At 61.0% G+C, this 19,703-nt stretch overlaps 1 protein-coding gene across 5 annotated transcripts in view; it reads right to left on the bottom strand.

The window, feature by feature from the left end:
• The window catches only part of DPP6 (dipeptidyl peptidase like 6), a 519,939-nt gene that overhangs the window by 22,379 nt on the left and 477,857 nt on the right, over positions 1-19,703 (bottom strand). For all 5 annotated transcript variants that reach the window (XM_045837839.1, XM_045837842.1, XM_045837838.1 and 2 more), the window contains exons 10-12: positions 18,115-18,212; positions 6,284-6,407; positions 5,202-5,240 (exon numbers count right to left, since the gene is read on the bottom strand). In XM_045837839.1, the coding sequence (XP_045693795.1) occupies positions 5,202-5,240; positions 6,284-6,407; positions 18,115-18,212 (261 nt within the window). The remainder of the gene's footprint in view (positions 1-5,201; positions 5,241-6,283; positions 6,408-18,114; positions 18,213-19,703) is intronic.

Here is a 19,703-nt window from a genome sequence, read left to right as displayed (position 1 = left end):
CAGAGGGGACGTGGGTGCCACCGCAGAGAGCCCGGTGCTCGGGGAGCCCCGGGGGCCGTGCGTCCCCCTTGCACGTGTGGGGGGGGGGCTTGTTGAAACCGGGGCACTTTGCAGGGTTCCTCCGGGGGCACTAACGATCCATCACCAAGAACAGAATTCTGAACAGCGCCAAACACGATTCCACCTGAAAATAAATTTTATTCCCTCCTTGCTGTCTGTTTTTTCCTTAGCCCACCCAGGAGAGGAGAACAAGGACCAGCAAACAAGGATACAGTGTATCCACTCTAAGGACACACTGCATGCATTCTGAGGATACAATGTATCCGCTGTAGGCCGGGTGGAGGAAACCTCCCCCTGGACCTCACTGCGCTGAGGTGAGCTTGGAACCCGAGGAAAGTTGATGAGAAAAAAACGAACACCCCCAGTTTTCCCTGAGGGAGGGAGCCCCAGGCTGGACTCCCCGCCAGTGGCCACTGCTTCTGCCTGGTCCCCCCCAGATCTGAGCAGCCGCTGCTCAGCCCCCTGCCGGCCCCCTGTGGGCGGCTGTCACCCTGACGGGGCACAAAGAGGTTTTGGCGTAGCATCATCTCAGCCTCTCCAAGCTCCAGTTTGAAAGTTTCCCTCGAGAACACCAGTGAGTCGGCCGCGGTACACATTTTCTGACCCACGGAGCCGCGCTCACACGGGGACGGGAGGGCGGGACGGGAAGCGGGCCCCAGCTGGCACGCGGGGCCTCGCCTCCCCGCCGCGGACACGCACATGCAAATGTGACGCGCCCGGAGAAATAAACTAACGTGATTAAAACGGCACTTAATCTCCAGGAACATTTGCAGTGAAATGAAACCCTTAATCTGCAAATATTTATTCCCCCATTTGGGGTGGGGAGCGCGGCATTTCCAAGCGGAGGAATTGGCATTATTCCTTGTGCTTCTGTTTGCCGAATGCAGGGCGGACACCCCCGCGGTGCCCCGGCTTTCTGGGGGAGGGCTGGCACTTTCGGCAGAGAAAAAAGTGCTCTCGATAAATGGAAGAAAGAATTAATTCTGGCCAGAAGCGTCGTTTTTTTAGACTGAGAAGGCATGGATTGGGGGGACATCATCTTGACACTAATCCCTGGAACGTTCCATGGTGGGCGGGAGAAAGGCCAGCCTTGGAGCTTCCCTGAGGCTCTGTGTCTCGGGCAGTAAATGGGTTTTCGTGAGAGAGTGCAGTGGCTAGGAGAGCCAGGTATTGTTTTATCCTCACCCGAGGACATTTCTTCATTGCTTTTTAAAATTACTATTTAAAGATTTTACTTATTTATTTTTAGAGAGAGGGCAAGGGATGGAGAAAGAGGAGAGAAACATCAATGTGTGGTTGCCTCTTGTGCGCCCCCTACTGGGGATCTGGCCCGTAACCCAGGCCTGTGCCCTGACTGGGAATCGAACCGGTGACCCTTTGGTTCACAGGCTGGCGCTCAATCTACTGAGACACACCAGCCAGGACTCTTCATTGCTTTTTAGAGACAGGAAGGGAGAGAGAAAAAAAACATTGATATGACAGAGAAACATCTATCGGTTGCCTCTAGCGGGCTCCCCAGCCATGGCTCGAACCCGCAACCTTTCTGTGTGCCGGGGCGACGCTCCAACCCACTGAGCCACCCGGCCGGGGCAGAAACCTGGATGTTAACTCTGGTCCCCACCCTCGTGGATTTGGGGGGAAGCGCTTCTCGCCTCGCTGGGTCACACAGATGGCTGGTCACGCGTGACGCCCAGCCTCTCGCCCTCCGTTCACGGCACATCGTGGCAGAATGACCGCCTTTTCTCGGTGAGGTGCTTCGTGAGCGATGGGGGGACTCCCAGACCCGGTCGTCTCGGCCAGACCGTGCCATCACACAACGAAATCCCAGCCGGAGAGAGACGGTCAGAAACGCACCGACAGGATGGAGTCTTCAGCGGAAGCAGGATGGGCCGGTGCCGGTGCCAGTGCGTCCGCACCAGGACCTGCGCTGAAGGCCCCCGGCAGCGGCGATGGGGCGTGCGTGTGTCGGTGTGGGGGGACTGCCTCCCTCTCTGGAATATTCTCCGAGGAGAGGGCACTTGGCGGGTCTCCACCACGGGACACAGGTTCACCTTTGCCTCTTCTTGCTGGCCCTTGGGAGTCTCCGTGGGGGTCTCACTGCCTCTGGACAGAGATCGGAGGAAAATGGAGGATAATCCAGGCTGTTGGGACCACGTCCCAGACTCCAGTCTTCTCCCCAAACGGCACTGCGCCTGGGCCAGTGGGGCTGAGCATCTGGGACGCCTTCGTGATGGCTGGTGGTCAGCAGCCTCCCTGGCAGCAGGTGGCAGGTCCAACTCCAAGTCAGTTCCTGATTCGCCTTCTAGGACCTCCCGGTGTCTTGAAGGATGTGGAAAACTACAGATTAGTTTTGAAAAAGTGCATCTGTGGATTCATTTATGAAGAATGCCTTTGAAAGGAGCGTCATGAGAAATCGCGGAAACTGGGTTTTCCGATGCTGTGAAACTGATGCCACAGAAGCACCGTCCTGCTGGCAGGGGAGGGCTCCTTCTGAGGACCTGCCGTCTCACCCCGCCCCCCCAACACCCCTGCTCGGCTTTCCACAGCTGTCCAGAGACACATGCCATGTGCTTCCTATGGGCTTTACAGTCTACACTTTAAAACTGTAGCAATCGCACTCTCTGCCCCTTTTTAAGGGCTGCCTTGATTCTGTGTGGGAGGTCCAGCCTCTCACACCACACCCGGGCTGCCTACGGGGGGGCGGGGCTCGGTGGGTGTTCCCACACGGGCAAGAAATACGGGCGGATAAACGCAGAACGGTCTCCTGGTGGCGGAGTCTCCGCGGCCCCTCCGTGGAGGAGCCGACGCAGGGGTGAGCAACGGGAGTGGGGGCGGCTCCATGGGCCCCAAACTGGGACGACCCCCTGGGACGCTGGCTGGGGGGACTGCCTGACAGGGAAGCAGGGGCCCCTTGACCTGGCCTTCCAGCTGCCCCCGCCTCCCAGCAAGAAACACTGTCAGGTGCTTCAGTGAGTCCGTCCCTCACCTCCTCCTACGCGGGCGCAAGTTCTGCACGCACGTCACGGGGAGGCAGGGTCCCACTCCGCTCTCCCTGGTCCCCGCCCACCAGGAGCTCAACGCTGAAGTTTCCGGAACATACATGTTAAGGTGACTCGAGTTTGCTGCACTTAGAAATGTGTGAGTCCCTTTCTCCTCCCTTTCTACACTGCGACGTCTTGAGGGAAGGCTGCAGCTGATTCATTTATTTCATTTTTTACATCCTCACACAAGGATATGTTTTTATTAATTTGAGAGAGAGAGAGAGAGACAGAGAGAGAGAGAGAGAGAGAGAGAGAGAGAGAGAGAGAGGGAGGGAGAGAGAGGTTGCCTCCTGCACGTGCCCTGATTGGGAATAGAACCTGCGACCTTTCGGTGCATGGGACGATGCTCAAACCCACTGAGCCACACTGGTCGGGGCTCCAGCTGGCTCATTTAAAAAAAAAAAAAAGTCGAGGTGAAATTCACATGACACAAAATGAAACATTTTAATAACGGTGGCGGCGTTGTAGCACATTCGCAACACTGTAAACCACCCTCTACAGCCGGCTCCAAAACGCGCCCAGCGCCCCAAGTAGAAACCTCTCTCCGTGAAGCTGCTGCCAGCCACTCCCGGCTTCCCGTGTCCGCTGCGACCGTGTGTGCGTTCCGCACGCGGCAGCGGGGCCGCTCCGGGGGCGGGGCTGCTGCACCTGGCTGCTCTCGCTGGGGGCGCGGTGTTCTCGCGCGGCGAGAAGGTGGGGCCAATCCAAGGTCCAGCCGCAGAGAAGCAGCGTGCGGAGCATCCTCGTGGCGGAAGGCTCTTCGCCGTCGCGTGCTCAGCGGGAGCAGCCGCCTCATCTCTGACGCCCACGATGCCCGGCACGACCCACCCACCGCGGGCGAACGGCAGCCTGTACAGACGACGGACTTTCTCTGGCCCTCCCCTCCCTCCTCCCTGCCGTCTTGCCTGACCTACAGCGAACACCGTCGTCACGTACATCGCTGTGGCCGTCTGTGCTTGGGCGTCACTGGCCCAGGCGGCCGTCGGGGACACCCCAGCCCCCTCCCAGCGTAATCCCCCCACTAATATCTCAGGGCTCCCAACGTTGCTCATTCTGCTTCCCCGAGCTTGGACTTGGCCTCAAACTTGGATACGGGGAACCAAAAGAGGCCCCAGCGGCCATTCCTCTTTTGGGGATGTCCGGTGCGAAGCAGAACCGGATACATTTAAAAGTAACAGTGTCCATTTCCGAGGCCACCGCCCCCGAGAGAAGAGCTGGAAGGCTGGGACGGGTCGCTAACTCCCAGATAAGAGACGCACAGACCAGTCAGCTGCTGGATTACTCTGCCAGAGCCGCGGTGGCAGTCCCGTTGCCCGGCCTGGGGGCTCTCCACACACGGGGCCCATCCCATCGGCCGAGACGCACGCCTGGGCCCTGCTCACGCGATCTGGAGACTCAGACCTGGTTGGGTTCTCCCCACAGCATTTTCAGACAGGTTCCACCCCACTAGGGAGGACGGGGAGGAAGCAAGCTTCCAAAACGCCCGCACCTGTTCTTTCCACGGCCAGGCGTGGGAAGGGAAAAGGGAGAAATGATACCAGTGTCTGGGGCTTTATTGTTTGACGCCCCGCCCCCGACTTCTAACCTCCAATTTCCCAGAACCGGCCTCTCTCAGCGGAGTCTGGGCTGGACACCGGTTTGGTGACCGGTCCCCGGGACAGCAGGGTCGTGCCGAACCCGGGCGGCATCCACGGCACACGAGTCCCCCACGAAACCACGTGGGGGAAACAGAGACGTCACCCACTTTTTCACTTTCTTCTCCCGGAGCGGGAGCCTCCTACGGAGGCGCCTGGATGGACGCGCCATTTCTAACCCACCCGGAGACTGCATCTCCCTGAGGCCTCGGCGCTCACCAAACACCAGGCTCGGGTCCTCGGGAGCTGGGACTTTCCAGCCATGGTCACGGGTGCCGAGGGCCACGCAGGGAGCAGGGCGGTGCCTGGGCAACCCCGCTCACCAGAGCCACGCGCTCTGTGCATCTCCTCGGGGTCCCCGCAGGACGCGCTGTGAGATGCCAGTCTCCGCGGCAAACGCCCTCACTCAGGGGCGGGGAGGGCGCGGCGCAGCGAAACGCGTGGGGACTCGCGGCGGAGCAGTTACCTGTCTGTGCAGCCAGGCCTCACTTTCGTCCTCGTGTTTCTGCAAGGAGACGAGAGCGTCAGTGGGGGGTGGGGGTGGGGGGGACTCGGGGCGAGCCGCCTGCCCGCGGCCCCCGGCGCAGAAACGGTGCGCCCCCCCACCCCCCGCACGGCAGCGGCGTCGGCTCGGGCAGCGGGCAGCTCTGTGGCCGCTCGGGAGGGCGCGGTCCGGGCTCTCTGCTTCGTCCCACGGTGTGTGCCTCAGAGCCCAGCCCCCTGAGAGTCCCCGAGCAAGGGAAATGTCACTCTCCCCAGCGACGGGGACACCCCACGGCAGGTGGGAGGCCTCTGGGGGATGGGGTGCTCTTACCGCCCGAGGGCCGTCGCCGACCAGGCGGGCGCGTGCCCACTAAAGGCACACCTCGGGGCCGCTTCGTTTTAGGGATTTCCGCGTGTGTGAGTGCGTGCGTGCGTGCGTGGACATCCGTCGGCTTTATAGATTACAAAATGTATACAAAGTAGATCTCACAAAACCGTGTGGGATAGGGCATCGTAGAAGATGAGACAAAACAAACCCCGAAACCCCAAGGAACAGCTGCTCGGCACCAGCAGGGCACCCCGAGGTGCCGTGGACCTGCCCCTGGGGCGACGCACGACATCGGGGGCCCCGGCCAGAGGTTGCGGGGAGACCCCCCAGCTTCCCAGCTGCGTGCTCACCTTTCCTCCCGCCCCCCCCGCAGCGAGCCCCCGCCCCCGGGGATAACCTGGGTGTGCTCTGGGTGTGCTCTGGGTGTGCCCTGGCGCAACCAGGTGCGTCGCAGACCGCGACTCACTCAGGCAGCACAGTGACAGCGGCGGCGTCAGGGCGCCCAAGTCACAACAAGCCTTTTTTTTTCCTCTTCAGGCGGGAAGTGAAAATTCGGGGCCAAACGGGAGCGCGCACTGCTGGGAGGCACGGAAGGGCCGAGCCCCGGGCTTGCAGCAGTCCTTGCGTCGACCACCAGGTGGCAGCAGAGCGCAGACCTGCACGCCGGCTGCCACCTGGACGCGCAGGTACAACAAGAGCTCAGCGCCCGCTGGCAGGGGCCCCGCCCCCTGGCCTACCTTGGTGCAGACGCCCGTGGTGGCGTCGCAGAGGGTGAGGATGGACACGTTCTGCGCGCGGCTCAGCCAGTTCACGGCGACCTTGGTGCTGGTGGCCCACTTCACCATGGTGATGTAGTATTCCCTGTTAATGCACACACGTACGGGGTGAGCGGCTGTGCGGTGACCTCGGGGGACCACGGGGCCCAGGGACGGGCGCCCCCCAGACCTCTGGACACCAGGGCTTCCGCTGGGGCGCATCTGGGGGGCGTCACAGGCTCCAAAGGGGGCCCCGCCTGTGCCAAGCTCAGCTCCCCTTTGCCCTCTTTGACCTCTAGCTGACCAGGGACTGGACCCAGGCTTGGGGCATCCCCGGTTTAATAGCCTAGAGGTCGCAGCTGGCTGTCACCCAACCCCGGACACACCACAGAGTTTGGGCTCTGTCCTCTCGGGGGCAGAAAACACAAGGTCACTCACACAGGGTGCCCGGGGTCACAAGGAAACTGCAACTGAACATGAGAGAAGTCGGAGTCAGGGAAATGGGGGATGTTTGGGAAGCCCTCCCAGGACCCAGGGCAAGGGGTCTCCTCTGGGAAGGTGGGGGCTTCCCATGGAGAAACCAGGGTGGGTGGCAGAGGAGAAGGGGTCACCAAGGACAGAGGAAGACATGCCCACGGGGGGGTGTGGGGCAGAAGGATCCCACTGTGCAGATTGAGGGGGTTGCCCACGTTCTGGGCAGATGAATGAGACGCCCCCATATGTCCTGACAGGACCCTCGAGTTCCAAGGAAAACAACTCAGTAACAAGTTTCGACACAGGATCAACACATTTTGGCTGCTGTCAACTTTCTCCACGGTTCCAGGTCGAGTGGTATTTAACACTTCGGTGTGTTTTTAACGAGCAACCTCTTGTTCACAGCGTGTCCTCCTGAATATGCCGCATGCCAAAGGCATGAACGTCAACACGGAAGGCACAGAGTTGTAAGTTTAACATGCGTGAAGATCATCTCCACAATCAACTCTTCCCTGTCTGGTCCTAAGCCACTTTCAATTTGATGACACATTTGAATGCAAATATTACAAGTCACTGTGAAGTGATAAAAATGGCGTCAAGTAAAAGAAATACTGGGTGGGTATTTCATAGAATTATTCGCACTGAGGAACTACAAGATTCCTGACAGAAACCCAGATGGTGAAAGAGAAAGATACCACTGAAGAAAATAGGAACACGAACAGGCTATGTTCCCAGAGTCAGAAGCTCGATGGGGGGGAACATTTTCAAAGTAATAGTCAGTCTGCAAGCACGGAATCGAGGACACTGAAGCGTCAGGGGGCAGGAACCGTGTCCGCCTTGTTCATTTCTGTGTCTTCGCACCGTGCACGCAGGGCTTCGCACGTGATGCAGACTAAAGATTTGTTCAGGGAAGCAATCTGCCTCTAAGACAAAGAGCCAGGAGTTCCTCTGCTGGCAGAGAGCGGCTAACAAAATAATTCTAAAGTTCATCTAAAAGAAGACATGAACAGTAATGGCCCAGATGTTTTTTTTTTTTTTAAAAAGAGTCTGACCCCACCGAGAGGGATGGAAAGAAAAAGGGGCTAATGCGACAGCCTGACCCCAGACTCTGGCTGACGCAGGAGCCAGTGGGCCTGCAGGTGGGCGGACGGCCTGACACCACTACGGTCTGCACGGAACAGCACGGCTCATGTAATGATGAATGTTTTGCAATGGTGTCGTCCCGAACCAGTGGGGAAGGGATGATGGACATGGTCCACGCCGCTGGGACCACGGCTTAATTATTAAAAGGCAGACAAGCAAACACGGAACGAGGATGCCTTCTGGGAAAAAAAAATCTCAAAGGAAAATGGACCGAAATGCTCGCCACAGCTGGGGGGATGGCAGGCGATGATTGGTTCCTGTGAGCAGAGGTCACTCTTTAAATAAGAAGGTCACGAAGGATGCATGGGAGGGTTCCACCTTCAGTCGGCAGTTTCCCCCATTTGGTTAGGTCTCCTCTCTCCAGAAACCCAGCCGCGGTGAGCATGAAGGAATAAAACAGGCATATTTCCACACTGAGAAGGACAACGGGAAAGGGGCTAGATTTTGCCCCTTTTCTGGGAAACGGGAAGCAGAGAGGAGAGCTCTAAGGGCTGAGGCTGGTTGGAAAAATCGGTGACCTAAAATGCCCACGGTGTGGACCCCGAGGGAACTTTGGGGACTGGAGGTCAAATTGCAATGACATGATACGTGACAGAGAACTGCAGCTGAGCAGGAATTTCATGGGAGGGTCTCTGAATGACAGAGATGACAAAAGAAAACACATTTTGATAAGTTATTTCAGCATCCAGAAAGCTTTCAGGAGGAAGAAAGCACGTGATCCACAGGGAAGCAGGTATCAGAGCAACACCAGGGCTGTCACCAGCCAGGCTGAGGTCCGGAAGCTGGGGGACTAGATCCCCAAACTGAAGGGACCATGGTTTTCAAATGACAAATCCGTGTACAGCTGAGATTTTCAACGAATGTGAGAAAAATGCATCTTTAAAAAAAGATATTCAAGCATTCAGACAGTTTACTTCTCACAGTCCTGTGCTAGGAGAGCACCTTGAGGACGTGCCCAGACAAAAGTGGGCGGAAGTCGAGGGAGAAGATGACGCACTGGCTCCCACGTGGAGAGTGGAAAGGGACATACGTCCCAGGATGGCATCCGTGCCGATGGGACAATGAATGACCCATCCAGGGCAGAGGAGGACAGTGGCAGGTACTTGGAGAGATCGGTCTGGGGGAAGGGCATTGCAGCGCAGTACCCGATAGAGTGGGATGAAACCCAAGGGTCCAAGTGAAAAAGAAAGGCAACTTAGAACTCCAGGAAAAACAAAAGGCTGAACGGAAAAGAGACAGTCACAGACTACTCCTGAGCTCTGCCATGAAAGATAATCACTCATAATAAAGTCCATGCTATTCATCAATTTTCATGTTTTAGAATCAGCCTACAGATAAGTAAGGCTTAATTACGGTTACCGGAAAAGAATGCAAATGCTGTCACGTTCAATGATATACCATCAAATCCAAAGACAGAAGTTTGTTTCTCAGTGGCAGGGACAGGGACAGGCCCTGCAGGAAAAGGCAGGACTACTATTTTCCTCTTGCAAACTGGGGAGTTAAGAGTTTTGGTTTGTCGTAATGCAACATGGAGGGAGTTTGTGGGAGCATTGTTTGAGTTTATGAGGGTAACCCAGAGAGACAACAAAATGCACATAGAGGGAGAAGGTAGAGGGCTGTAGAGGTAAGTGTGCCGACTTCTTTTCTATCATAAAGAAAGACAGTAACAGCCCTGGATGGGTAACTCAGTGGGTTAGAGCATTGTCCCAACACCCCAAGGTTGTGGGTTCGATCCCCAGTCAAGGCACATACAAGAATAGACCAGTGTGAAGGCATAAATGAGCCGAACAACCAATTGATGTTTCTCTTTCTCTCTCTCTCCGTCAAATGAATTTTTAAAAAGACAACAAAAAGGAATACATTAATGAGTAGAAATCAGTGAAACGAGCATTTTTTAAAAAGTGATATGACATTACTCTCAGGAGCAAGGGGATGAGAGAGTTAAGGCTGTCTCCCTCAGGGGTCAGGATGGTTGTGGGGGGGGAGAGAAAAGGACCACTGTTTTCACTGTAGCCCCTTCCGTATGATTCTAATTTAGGCAGGAATATGCAGTACCGTGGTGCAGAGGGCACAGGAAGGTAAACGCAAATGACAATGGACAAGAAGAAGAAGAAGAAGAAGAAAACGTGTGCCCCCCCCCTCCGGAGAGACATCCAGTGGCCCTGGAGGAAGCCAGGCGTGTGGGTCGGCACGCGGTCACGCAGGGACAGGCGGCCGCCCTCTGGGTGCCCCTGGCCAGACCGGGTTAATGAGAACAGGGCGGTCTTTCCAGGCTCCTCCAGAAGCGAACCGTTGCCGGCAAAGAAAACAGGGGAAGGCAGGTGAGCCAAAGGATACTTCCTTAATGGTATCCCCCCACTACCTTGATAAGTCAACAGAGTAAGTACCCCCGCCCAGGCGGCAGACGGCAGACGGCCTGTGCGGGCTGCACCGGGGGAAGGGGATAAAATGTTTGCACTTGAACTGAGACTCTTGTCCTTTAGCCGAGGACGCTGGTCACGGAGGCGAGGGCCCCCCAGCGGTCACCCCCCGGGGGGCCGGGAAGGGCTGCCCGCAAGTCCTCAAGGCCGACCCAGGTCTGAGCGGAACTTGCACCGAACCGAGCAGAGACCGCTTCCGCAGAGAACGCGCCTGCACGCACGGAGTATGTCCCCTGTGCTTTGGACCCCGGAGAAACGGATCCGGTGTGTCCGACCGAGCCCCGCGAAGCTCTCCTTCCCGTAGAAACCGCACTCAGCTGCTGATGGCTCTGGGGGGCGCAGGCGTCACGGGGGCTTCGCCCGGGGGAGCTTCCGTGGTTCCTGAACTTTCCGGAACGGGGCCTTTGGAAGCCCCTCCCCAGGCGGGTGCCCCTCCCGCGCGGCGGGGGCCTGCGTCCTGGGTCTGGGCCCTGTTTCCCGAGGACAGCGGCGCTCCCGCGAGTCCCAGCTGGACCCCTCCGCAGGGCGCTGTGGGGGCTGGGTGCGCGCTGTGTGCTGGGGGGCAGCTCACAGGCAACGGAGCCTGCGGACCCCCCATGCCCACCTCCTCCTGCTGAGTAGGCGGGGCGCGCCGACAGCCTGCTTCCCCTGTGGAGGGCTCGGGCGTCCCTGACCCACCCGAGGACAGTGACAGTGGGCGTGGAAGAGACTCCCCAGGCCCGGTGTCCTCCACGGCCACGGTCACCTTTCCCTCCTTCGACCTTTCCCCGCCCCTGTGACCTGTGACGCCAGCCCCCTCACCCCTGGTGCTTCCCCGTCCTCGACAACCCCCTGGTGGCAGGGCGGGGGGAGCTCCCTGGGGCAATGCGCAAAGGGCCGGACTCTTACCGTCCCCACCCAGTGCCCAGGCCGGGGACGCGGAGAGAAATCCACCCAACAGTCAGGACGGAAGGAATCTCCTGTCTGAGGGCGACAGGGGGCAGCACTGAGCAGACGGGGGAGAGAGGGACAGGGGATGAGAAAGATCGCGCTGCCAATAAAGGGAACGGCAGTCAGAGGAGGTCGCCCCACGGGGAGGTGCTGATGTCGCCAACAGGGAGGGGACGCAGAGCATCCAACGTGACCAGACGTGGTGACGGGGCCCCGCTGCCCTGCGGCCTCCCCCTCGGGGCCTGTGCCACCAGTGCAGGGGATAGACCCCCGGGTCGCACAGCGACGTGGCTGTGATTGTCCTGTCACTCCCCACCCGCCTCGGAGGACGTGCGGACATGGGGACCGGAGCCTTTCCACGGGTGACACGCTTGCCCCCGCCCCCCGGGGGTGTGGCCGTGTGCTGTCACCGTCACCCAGACAGACAGGGGCCACCCGAAGAGCCACAACCAGCAGTGACGGTGCTGGGTGCCCGTGGTGCTGTCCACCAAGGCTTATGTCACCAGAGGAGAAAGGCGGCATCAGAAACAGCGTTTAATTAACCCCAATCCGGACCTTAACCCCTAACCCTAACCCCTCACCCAAAACCCTAACCCTAACCCCACACCAAAAACCCTAACCCAAAATCCTAACTCTAGCCTTAACACTAACCCAGACCCTAACCCTAACCCTAACCCCTAACCCCACGCCCAAAACCCTAACCCTAACCCCAAACCCTAACCCCTAGCCCTAACACTAACCCCAACCCAAACCTTAACCCCTACCCCTAACCCCACACCCAAAACCCTGACCCTAGTCCTAACACTAACCCAGACCCTACACCTAACCCCTAGTCCTAACCCCACACCCTAACCCTAGCCCTAACCCTAACCCTAACCCCTAACCCAAAACCTTAACTCTAGCCCTAACACTAACCCAGACCATAACCCCCAACCCTAACCCCACACCCAAAACCCTAACCCTAAACTCTAACCCTAACCCCAAACCCTAACCCCAAACCCTAACCCCAAACCCTAACCCTAACCCCACACCCAAAACCCTAACCCTAAACTCTAACCCTAACCCCTAACCCTAACCCCAAACCCTAACCCCAAACCCTAACCCTAACCCCTAACCCTAACCCCAACCCTAACTTCAGCCCGAGAGGCTGCCCGGAATGCTGATGGTGACGGGCAGTGGGGGGGGGGGCAGGCGGTCTGCTCGGCTGGGGCAGCTGGGCTGGACACGGCGGACACAGACGCTGCCCCGAGGACCCCAGCAATGCGTCAGCGGTGACCCTGCACACGTCGCCTGCCCCCGTGGCCCCCTCCTTCTCCTGGACAGAGGGTGCGGGACGTGCAAGGGAGCTGGGGACCCCTGCGGACCCCTTCCGTAAGCAGGGCCCTGCAAACAGGAAGCCAACAAGAGGACAGGGGCGAGGGGCAGAAGTGCGTGCGGGCGGCAGCCGTGGGCCCCGTCTGCTCACACGCGGGTGCACGCCCAGCGCAGCCACAACCACGACAGCTCAGCCGTGTGGACGGCTCCCACCCTCCTGCACACACCATCACGTCACGTCCCGGGTGGGCCAGCGGGGCCCACGGGGCAGACTCCGCCTGCCACTTGCACCCTTGGAGTTCACATCTCCCCCGGGTCACCCAGCCTTGTGACGCAGCCTTGAAAACCCTTGTCCAGGGCGTCGCCGACATCTTCCAATGCCGACACGGCGTTTCTGGCCGGAAGAGCTTGTTGGCCCACAGAGGTGGCTGGCTTACTGATGGGGCTGGGGGAGGCGGAACCACGCTTTGTTTTTCTGCGACGCGCGAGCCTGCCAGGGAGCACAGCGCGGCCCGTGGATCTGTCCACAGCGTCCCCGTCCCCAGGACCACCTGGCGGCCTTCTCAACCGCGGGCCGCAGCTGCGTCGCGCCTGCCTTCTTCATCAGACGCCCACGCACGCAGGCGTCCAAGGCCCCGATTCCCAGGCGCCTAAAGCACCGGACCTGCGTACTGGTGTCAGCATCGGAACCCGAGACCGACGGGAAGGTGGAGAATGCCCTTGTCCGTGATCAACAGGATCAAGCCCAGCTCTACGGCAGCACGCACGGCTTCTCGCCCTGGTGGGGGCGGGGGGGAACGAAGCCCACCCCCGAGCGGACGCTGTGACCGCCCACAGCCACTGTCTGGTCGAACCAATCTCCTGGAACAAACCCCAGTGATCAGTACGGCCCTCACCGGGACGCAGGAGGTAGCAGCAGCGATGGGGCGCACTCCGAGGGCACAGGGGGCATCCCTGCGCGAGTAAGTAATTCACCCCCAGGACACTCTCAGGAAAACTCGGGAACCCTGTCCAGAGGCAACCGCCGCCTTCCCAGAGCCAGTGATGTGAGCACAAGAGACGAGAGACCAGGAACACGCTGGCAGGAGACAGACGCAGGGGCGGAGGCGCGGACATCCGAAAATGCGGGAGTCCTTCCAGCCGGGGGGTCTGTCGCGCCGAGAAGGGCTTGCCCGCCATGGCCACGCTGCAGGGTCACGCGAGGGGCTTCAAGAAGGCTCCGCGTGCCCAGCCCTGTGCGAGCCGGCGGACCCTCCTCTGCCCGCCGCCGCTCCCAGGAAGCGACTGCTCCCCCGTCCGCACGCCTTAAAAGAAGGATACAGCTTTGGGCACTGATGTTTGTATTTATTTGGTTATTTTTAGAGAGGGGGGGAGGGAGGGAGAAAGAGAAGGAGAGAAACATCCATGTGCAAGAGAGACTTTGACTGGTGGACTCTCCCAGGTCCTCAGCTGGGGACCCAGCCCGCAACCCAGGCACCTGCCCTGGTTGGGGATCGAACTGGTGACCTTTTGGTTCACAGGCTGGTGCTCAGTCCACTGAGCCACAGCAGCCAACACTGAGGTTTTTTATTTTTTTTAATATTATGTATTTCTTTGCCTGCCGCCTGCCTGCCCCTGGCCAGGTCTGCGAGGGCTCCGGATCTGTCTCCGTCCTGTTTATATCCCTGTGTGGAGCAGGCGCCTGCTTTCCGTCTTCCCCATATCGGCACTGGAGGAAACCAGACTCCGTCACCCCCGGAGACGCCCTCGGACACGGCGGCAGAGCTGCGCCCAAGTCCAGGGGCAAGCAGCTCCCCCTTTTCCATCCACGGCCCGGAGGCAAGTTCTCGTTCTCCTGCTCCTGGAGCCCCGGGCTGCGCCCCGGGACCCTGCATGCAGCCTCCCCGAGTCCCCTCCGCATGGAGCGCGACCTCCCCGCAGTCCTCGCCCTGGGAAACCGAGAGCTGCGTCCTCTCGTCCCGTTAATTCTCCGCGGATGTGTCTCTCCTCTCGGAGACGCTGTTTGAGCTGCTCCAGCTTCTTCTCACTGCGATCATCCCCGGCCCCCAGACTTGGGGGGGAGGGGCTACTCAGCCCCCTGTTTCTGCCTCCCTCTTGTCTTTCTCAGCGTCTCGGCTGGACGCGGGGGTGGGTGGGGAGAAGGGTTTGCCGCCCCGCCCCGCCCCAGCTTCCCACATCCGGTGGGTGGCAGGACGGCACCGGGGGCTGCAAGTGTTTGGGGTTTGCGTCCCAGAGCTGGACCAGGACAACCGAGACGTCTCGGTCTCCGAGAATCCAGTGACATCGGGTTTTCGGGCGGCCACGTGTGAAGCCAGTCTGCCCATCCTGAGAAGGTGGGCTCCGCTCGTCTCCGCCTGCCCCCCCCTAGCCTTTCCCTTCCAGGGGCGGAGGGAGGGGACGGGACTCAGGTAGCGAGGGCGCAGGCCCCCCTGCTGGGGGCGTCCCCAGGAGAAGACTGAAGCTGTGAGCGCACTGATGGGGCCCCATGTGCCGCGGTAGCCCCGGAGAAAACACCTGAGAAAGGGCGGGCTCAGTGCAGGGGTCCGAGGGCGGGGGGGGGGCAGGGAGTGGGCAGGCGGGGCCTCAGGCTGCGCTGGGAGGTTCGGCTTCACCCTGAGGGAACGGGAAACCACGGGGCGTTTCTGAGTGGAGGGAGCACGGGCTCTGGCCCGGTGTAGAGGGTTTGCTGGGGACTCTGTTTGGGGCGCCGTTTTGAGATGGTCAGAAAATTCATCCTCCACCTGCACGGAGGCAGAAGAGGTCACTTCCAGCGCCAGGTGTCTATGTCCGGGGGAGGGGGGCAGGGGGCGGACGCCCCCAGAGCTCGCAGTTGAGGGGCCCGGATGCATCCACTGCCCAGCAAACTTCCGCTGACTTTTCCCTGCCAGGCTGTCCCCATAGGCCAGCTCCTCAGACGCCCTGCGGACTGGTTCTGACACCTCGCTGGCACCCTTATGAGCCGGTGGGGGTCACACGGTCTTCGGCCCACGCTCGCCTGGGGGTCAGCCTGCCCAGTGCAAGGGGGCCTGGTGGGTGGGCAGGTCGGTGGGGGACCCAGAGGCTCTGAGGACAGGGTGGGGCGGAGACCCCGAGTGGAGAGGTGCCAGCCAAGCGGGGGGGCCTCCACGGCCATGAGATGGCCCGCTCCCACGAGCCGGCCCCGTGCTGAGCGCATTGTCTCGTTTAGTCTCCACCACCACCAGCCGTGAGGGGATCCACGCTCATTACTGTTACTCGTCACCATTTAGTGGGTGAAGGCACGGAAGCCGGGCTGAGACCAGACCGGGCTCCGAACCCAGGCGGCTGCCCTGAGACCCGCCATTGCCAACCAGCCGTCCTCAGTCCAGGCACATGGGGTGATGGCTGGGGACATCTGTGACGGTCACAACTCGGGGAAGGGCCCTGCCCACGTCCAGGGCCAGAGGCCGGGATGCCGCTCTGATGCACGGCTGTGCCCCCAGCAGCGTCTCCAGGCCCGAGGTGCCGCTGGCGCGCCACCGCTCTGAGCCACGGTGCTGGCACCCCGCAGCTGAGGTCGGCCCCCTCTCCCACGCACCCCCTACGCTTCCCACGGCCCAGCTCACACCTGCAGTTGTTCGCCCGCCGGCATTTCTTCCAGTCTACTGCCCCGTGCATCCTAACCTCCCTGCTTCCTGCCCCTCGGAATCCTCCGGCCGGGGTCGGCCAGTGATTGATACTCAATACACATCCCGGGGTCGGCCAGTGATCGATACTCAATACACATCCCGGGGTCGGCCAGTGATCGATACTCAATACACATCCCGGGGTCGGCCAGTGATCGATACTCAATATACTTCCGCTCCCGGGAGGTCTACGACTTCTGATGCGTCTGCGCTCACCCTGAAAAAGCCCCTGGGGCGTGTCGCAGAGAAGGGGGCTGACCGAGTGTGACCGCTGCCTGCGGGGCCCTCGATGGTGGAGAGAGGGCGCCGCTACCATGGGCTCGGGAGGGGGAGCGAGTGGACGGACCCGCGAGGTCCGGGGAGGCCAATCTTTCCTTGTCCTTGAAGCTAACCAGGCCTGCGGAAACGGCCCCACCAAATGGACTAAATGAAGTTTTCAATTAGCTCGCACAGATGGCTCAGATTTTCCAGGTGACTTTCCACATTAATTCCAAGAGCGAGCCGGACGGGGCCAGGGGAGGGGGTGCGCAAGGAGGAGACGGCATCTGCGGGTCGCTGGGAGGGGAGGCAGAGCATCATGCCAAAGGCTCCTTCCGCCCCGGTGCAAACACCGCCAGCCCGGTCGACTGGGTCCCCTGGCCGGTGCCCACAAAAGGCCCGTCCCCAGGGAGGGGCCACAAGGGAGTCAGGCCTGGGGACCGGCTGCGGGAGGGGGCACCGGCTGAGGGCAGGGGCGGGGTCTCGGGCCGCCCTCCACGGAGGGCTGGTCTTGCCCACCCGAGGGCCTGAGCGCATCGGACATCTTGCGGAGGGAGGGAGGGAGGGAGGGCTGAACACGCCCCAGGAGATTCCGCAGGGACCTCCGGCTCCAGGGACGCGGGCAGATGGTCTGCCTGCAGACGGACGCCACTGCGGGAGGTGACAGCACAGACCAGCAGAACCGCGCGGGCTCCCTGCTCCGGTCTGAGCTGGGCCCCCGGAGCAGCCCGAGGGGCGGGGCCACGGCGCCTGCCCTTCCAGACGCGCTGCCGGAAGCTGCTAATCATGGGGGGTTTTTTGTAACTGGATAGCAAAGACCCAGGCTGGAGCTGGGGCAAAATCTGGGCTATTTGCCGAACCTCAGAAGGAGTCATTCTGGGCTTCCCGGGCCCGTTTCTGGGTGAACGGGGATCTCTGAACGCACGGACCCGGGTACCGGCCAGACACCCTCCGCTTGCGCGCCTCCCCATCCATACTCCCGCCAGGGGGGGCGCAGGAGGTCGGAGGCGGGCTCTGGGAGCGACTGCGCCCCCCGGCGGCGTGAGCCTGGGACCAGACGAGACGGACCCTCAGACCACTTCACTTGGAGGGGCCCCTCCGCGGCTCTGGTGAGAAAACAATCCGTCTAAACCAGGCGAGCCCCACGGCGGGAGAGTTATCTGTGCCAGAATGTTCCCCCAGCCACGCGGCGGCCGCCTCGCCAGCTGCGAGGTCTGGCTCCCGCAACGGGCGTCTCTGCTCGGACCCCGGCGCCAGCAGGGGACCGCGAGGCGCTGAAAGCCCGCTCCGAAAACGGGGCGCCAGAGACCGAAAGTCCGCTGGCGCGGGTTTTCCCGGGAAAGGCCGTGTCGTGCGCCCCCTGCTGGAGACGTGCGGTGGTCCGGGGCCCCTTCCCGGGGCGGGTGGGAGACCGGACCCCTAGCGTTGGTGGGACGTGGCAGGACGGGTCTGGCCGGCGTTCTGGTTCCAGGAAACCGACACGCACCACGTAAGGAAGGCTCCAGACCCTTACCTGCTCCTTGGACGCTAACACTGGCCACAAAACACATCGGAGACCGTGCAAACGCGACCCTGATAGCTCATCTAGTTGTTACTGTTTTGTGCCACCGCGGACACAGGGGGAGCCAACCTCATGCGCGGGTCGTCGGGCGGCGTCATCTCCAGGTCGTGGGTGGGTCCGTTCAAGCCGATGACGTGCAGGGAGATGGTGGGGTTTTCACAGCCAGCCTGCGAGGGACAGAAGGACGGGGACGTGAGGAAGCCACCTGCCGTCTGGACAAAGCTGAGCCCCGCGAGGTCATCCATCCCAGGGCGGACACAGGCCCGGGGGCCCCGGAGCCCCGCGCAAGGGGCGGGGCCTGCTGAGGGCACGTGGTTGCCGCGAGGTCGTGAGGACCCGAGGTGACCGAGGCGGCCAAGCCCTGCTCTGCCCGGGGATCCCACCCCGTGCTCACTGCTCCCCCCAAACCCCGCCCCCCCACACCGTCTGTCAGTGCCAGGCGAGCACCACTCCACGCGATGAGCCACCGGGGGCGGCAGAGGAACTGGGCACGGAGAAGGAGGGGCGCTTCCAGAAGTGGGGAGCGTTACTGATGCAGCCGTGGCCTGGAGGCCGGACAACAAGTTCCTCCGGAAGGAACGGAACCCCCTCCCTGTTCGCTCCCTGCTCCCTCGGCCCTGGGGCGGGGTGCACCGGCCTGGTCGGCGGGGCGGGGCGGCCAGACTGCCGCCTTCCATTCCTCTGCTCCGGGGAGGCAGACGTGCCCCACCAGCGGGCGGAGTCAGGCGGCCCGCCAGCTCGGGGCTCTGACTAGGGAGAAGGCGTTAGGGGGCCAAGGTCTAAACTCTGTTGGCTAGACTGGGGCGGCTCTCTGCCAACACACAAAGCCTCCAGTCCTGCGTGAGTTCCCCCCGGTCCCAGGGCTGACCGCCGGGTCAAGGACGTTGGCCCTGGACGGAAGGGACCCTGGTATAGCAGTTCCCCTGGGAAACCGTCCCGGGTGATGACAGCAGTGTGTGAGTGTGAGTGTGTGAGTGTGTATATGTGAGTGAGTATGTGAGTGTGTGTTTGTAGTGTTAGTGTGTGAGCGAGCATAGTGTGTGTGTACTGTGTGTGTGGTACATGTGTGGCGTGTGTATGTGTGTGGTATGTGAGTGTATGAGTGTGTGAGTGTGAGTGTGTGAGTGTGAGTGTATGAGTGTGTATGAGTGAGTGTGGATGTATGTGCATGTGTTCCTGAGTGTGTGAGCATAGTGTGTGGTATGAGTGTGTATGTGTTTGTATTGGGTGTGTGTGTGAATATGCATGTGTGTGGTGTGTGGGGTTATGTGGCCGTGTCTGGTGTGGTGTGTGTAAGTGCCTGGTGTGTGCGTGTGTGTGAGGGGTGTGAGTGTGTGAGTGTGAGCGTGTGGAGGCACCAGGCGGGCCGAGAGACTGGTGCCGTCCGCCCGGCGCCCTGTCGCCCGGGCCCGTCCCCGGGGTTCCTGCTAACGACGAGCTGGGGCAGAGAGAGGGGCCCCGTCCCGAGGCAAACCCGCGTCCCGGTGACACCTGGGTGCCGCTGGGACGGAAAGAGGCAGAGACAGAGGCTCCTCCCCCTGGGGCCACCCGGACCGAAGGGCAGCGGGAAATGGGTCACGCCAGCTGTTGGGGACCACGGTCTGGTCCCTCCCAAGTCAGCATGTGACACCCCGATGCCTAACGGGGGGGTCGCTGGG

The sequence above is a fragment of the Phyllostomus hastatus genome, unplaced genomic scaffold (assembly GCF_019186645.2).
Source record: "Phyllostomus hastatus isolate PE091 unplaced genomic scaffold, TTU_PhHast_1.1 phas_contig_244, whole genome shotgun sequence".
Taxonomy (NCBI): Eukaryota; Metazoa; Chordata; class Mammalia; order Chiroptera; family Phyllostomidae; genus Phyllostomus; species Phyllostomus hastatus.
Note: the sequence above shows the minus strand (reverse complement) of the source record. Positions and strands in the feature narration are given on the sequence as shown.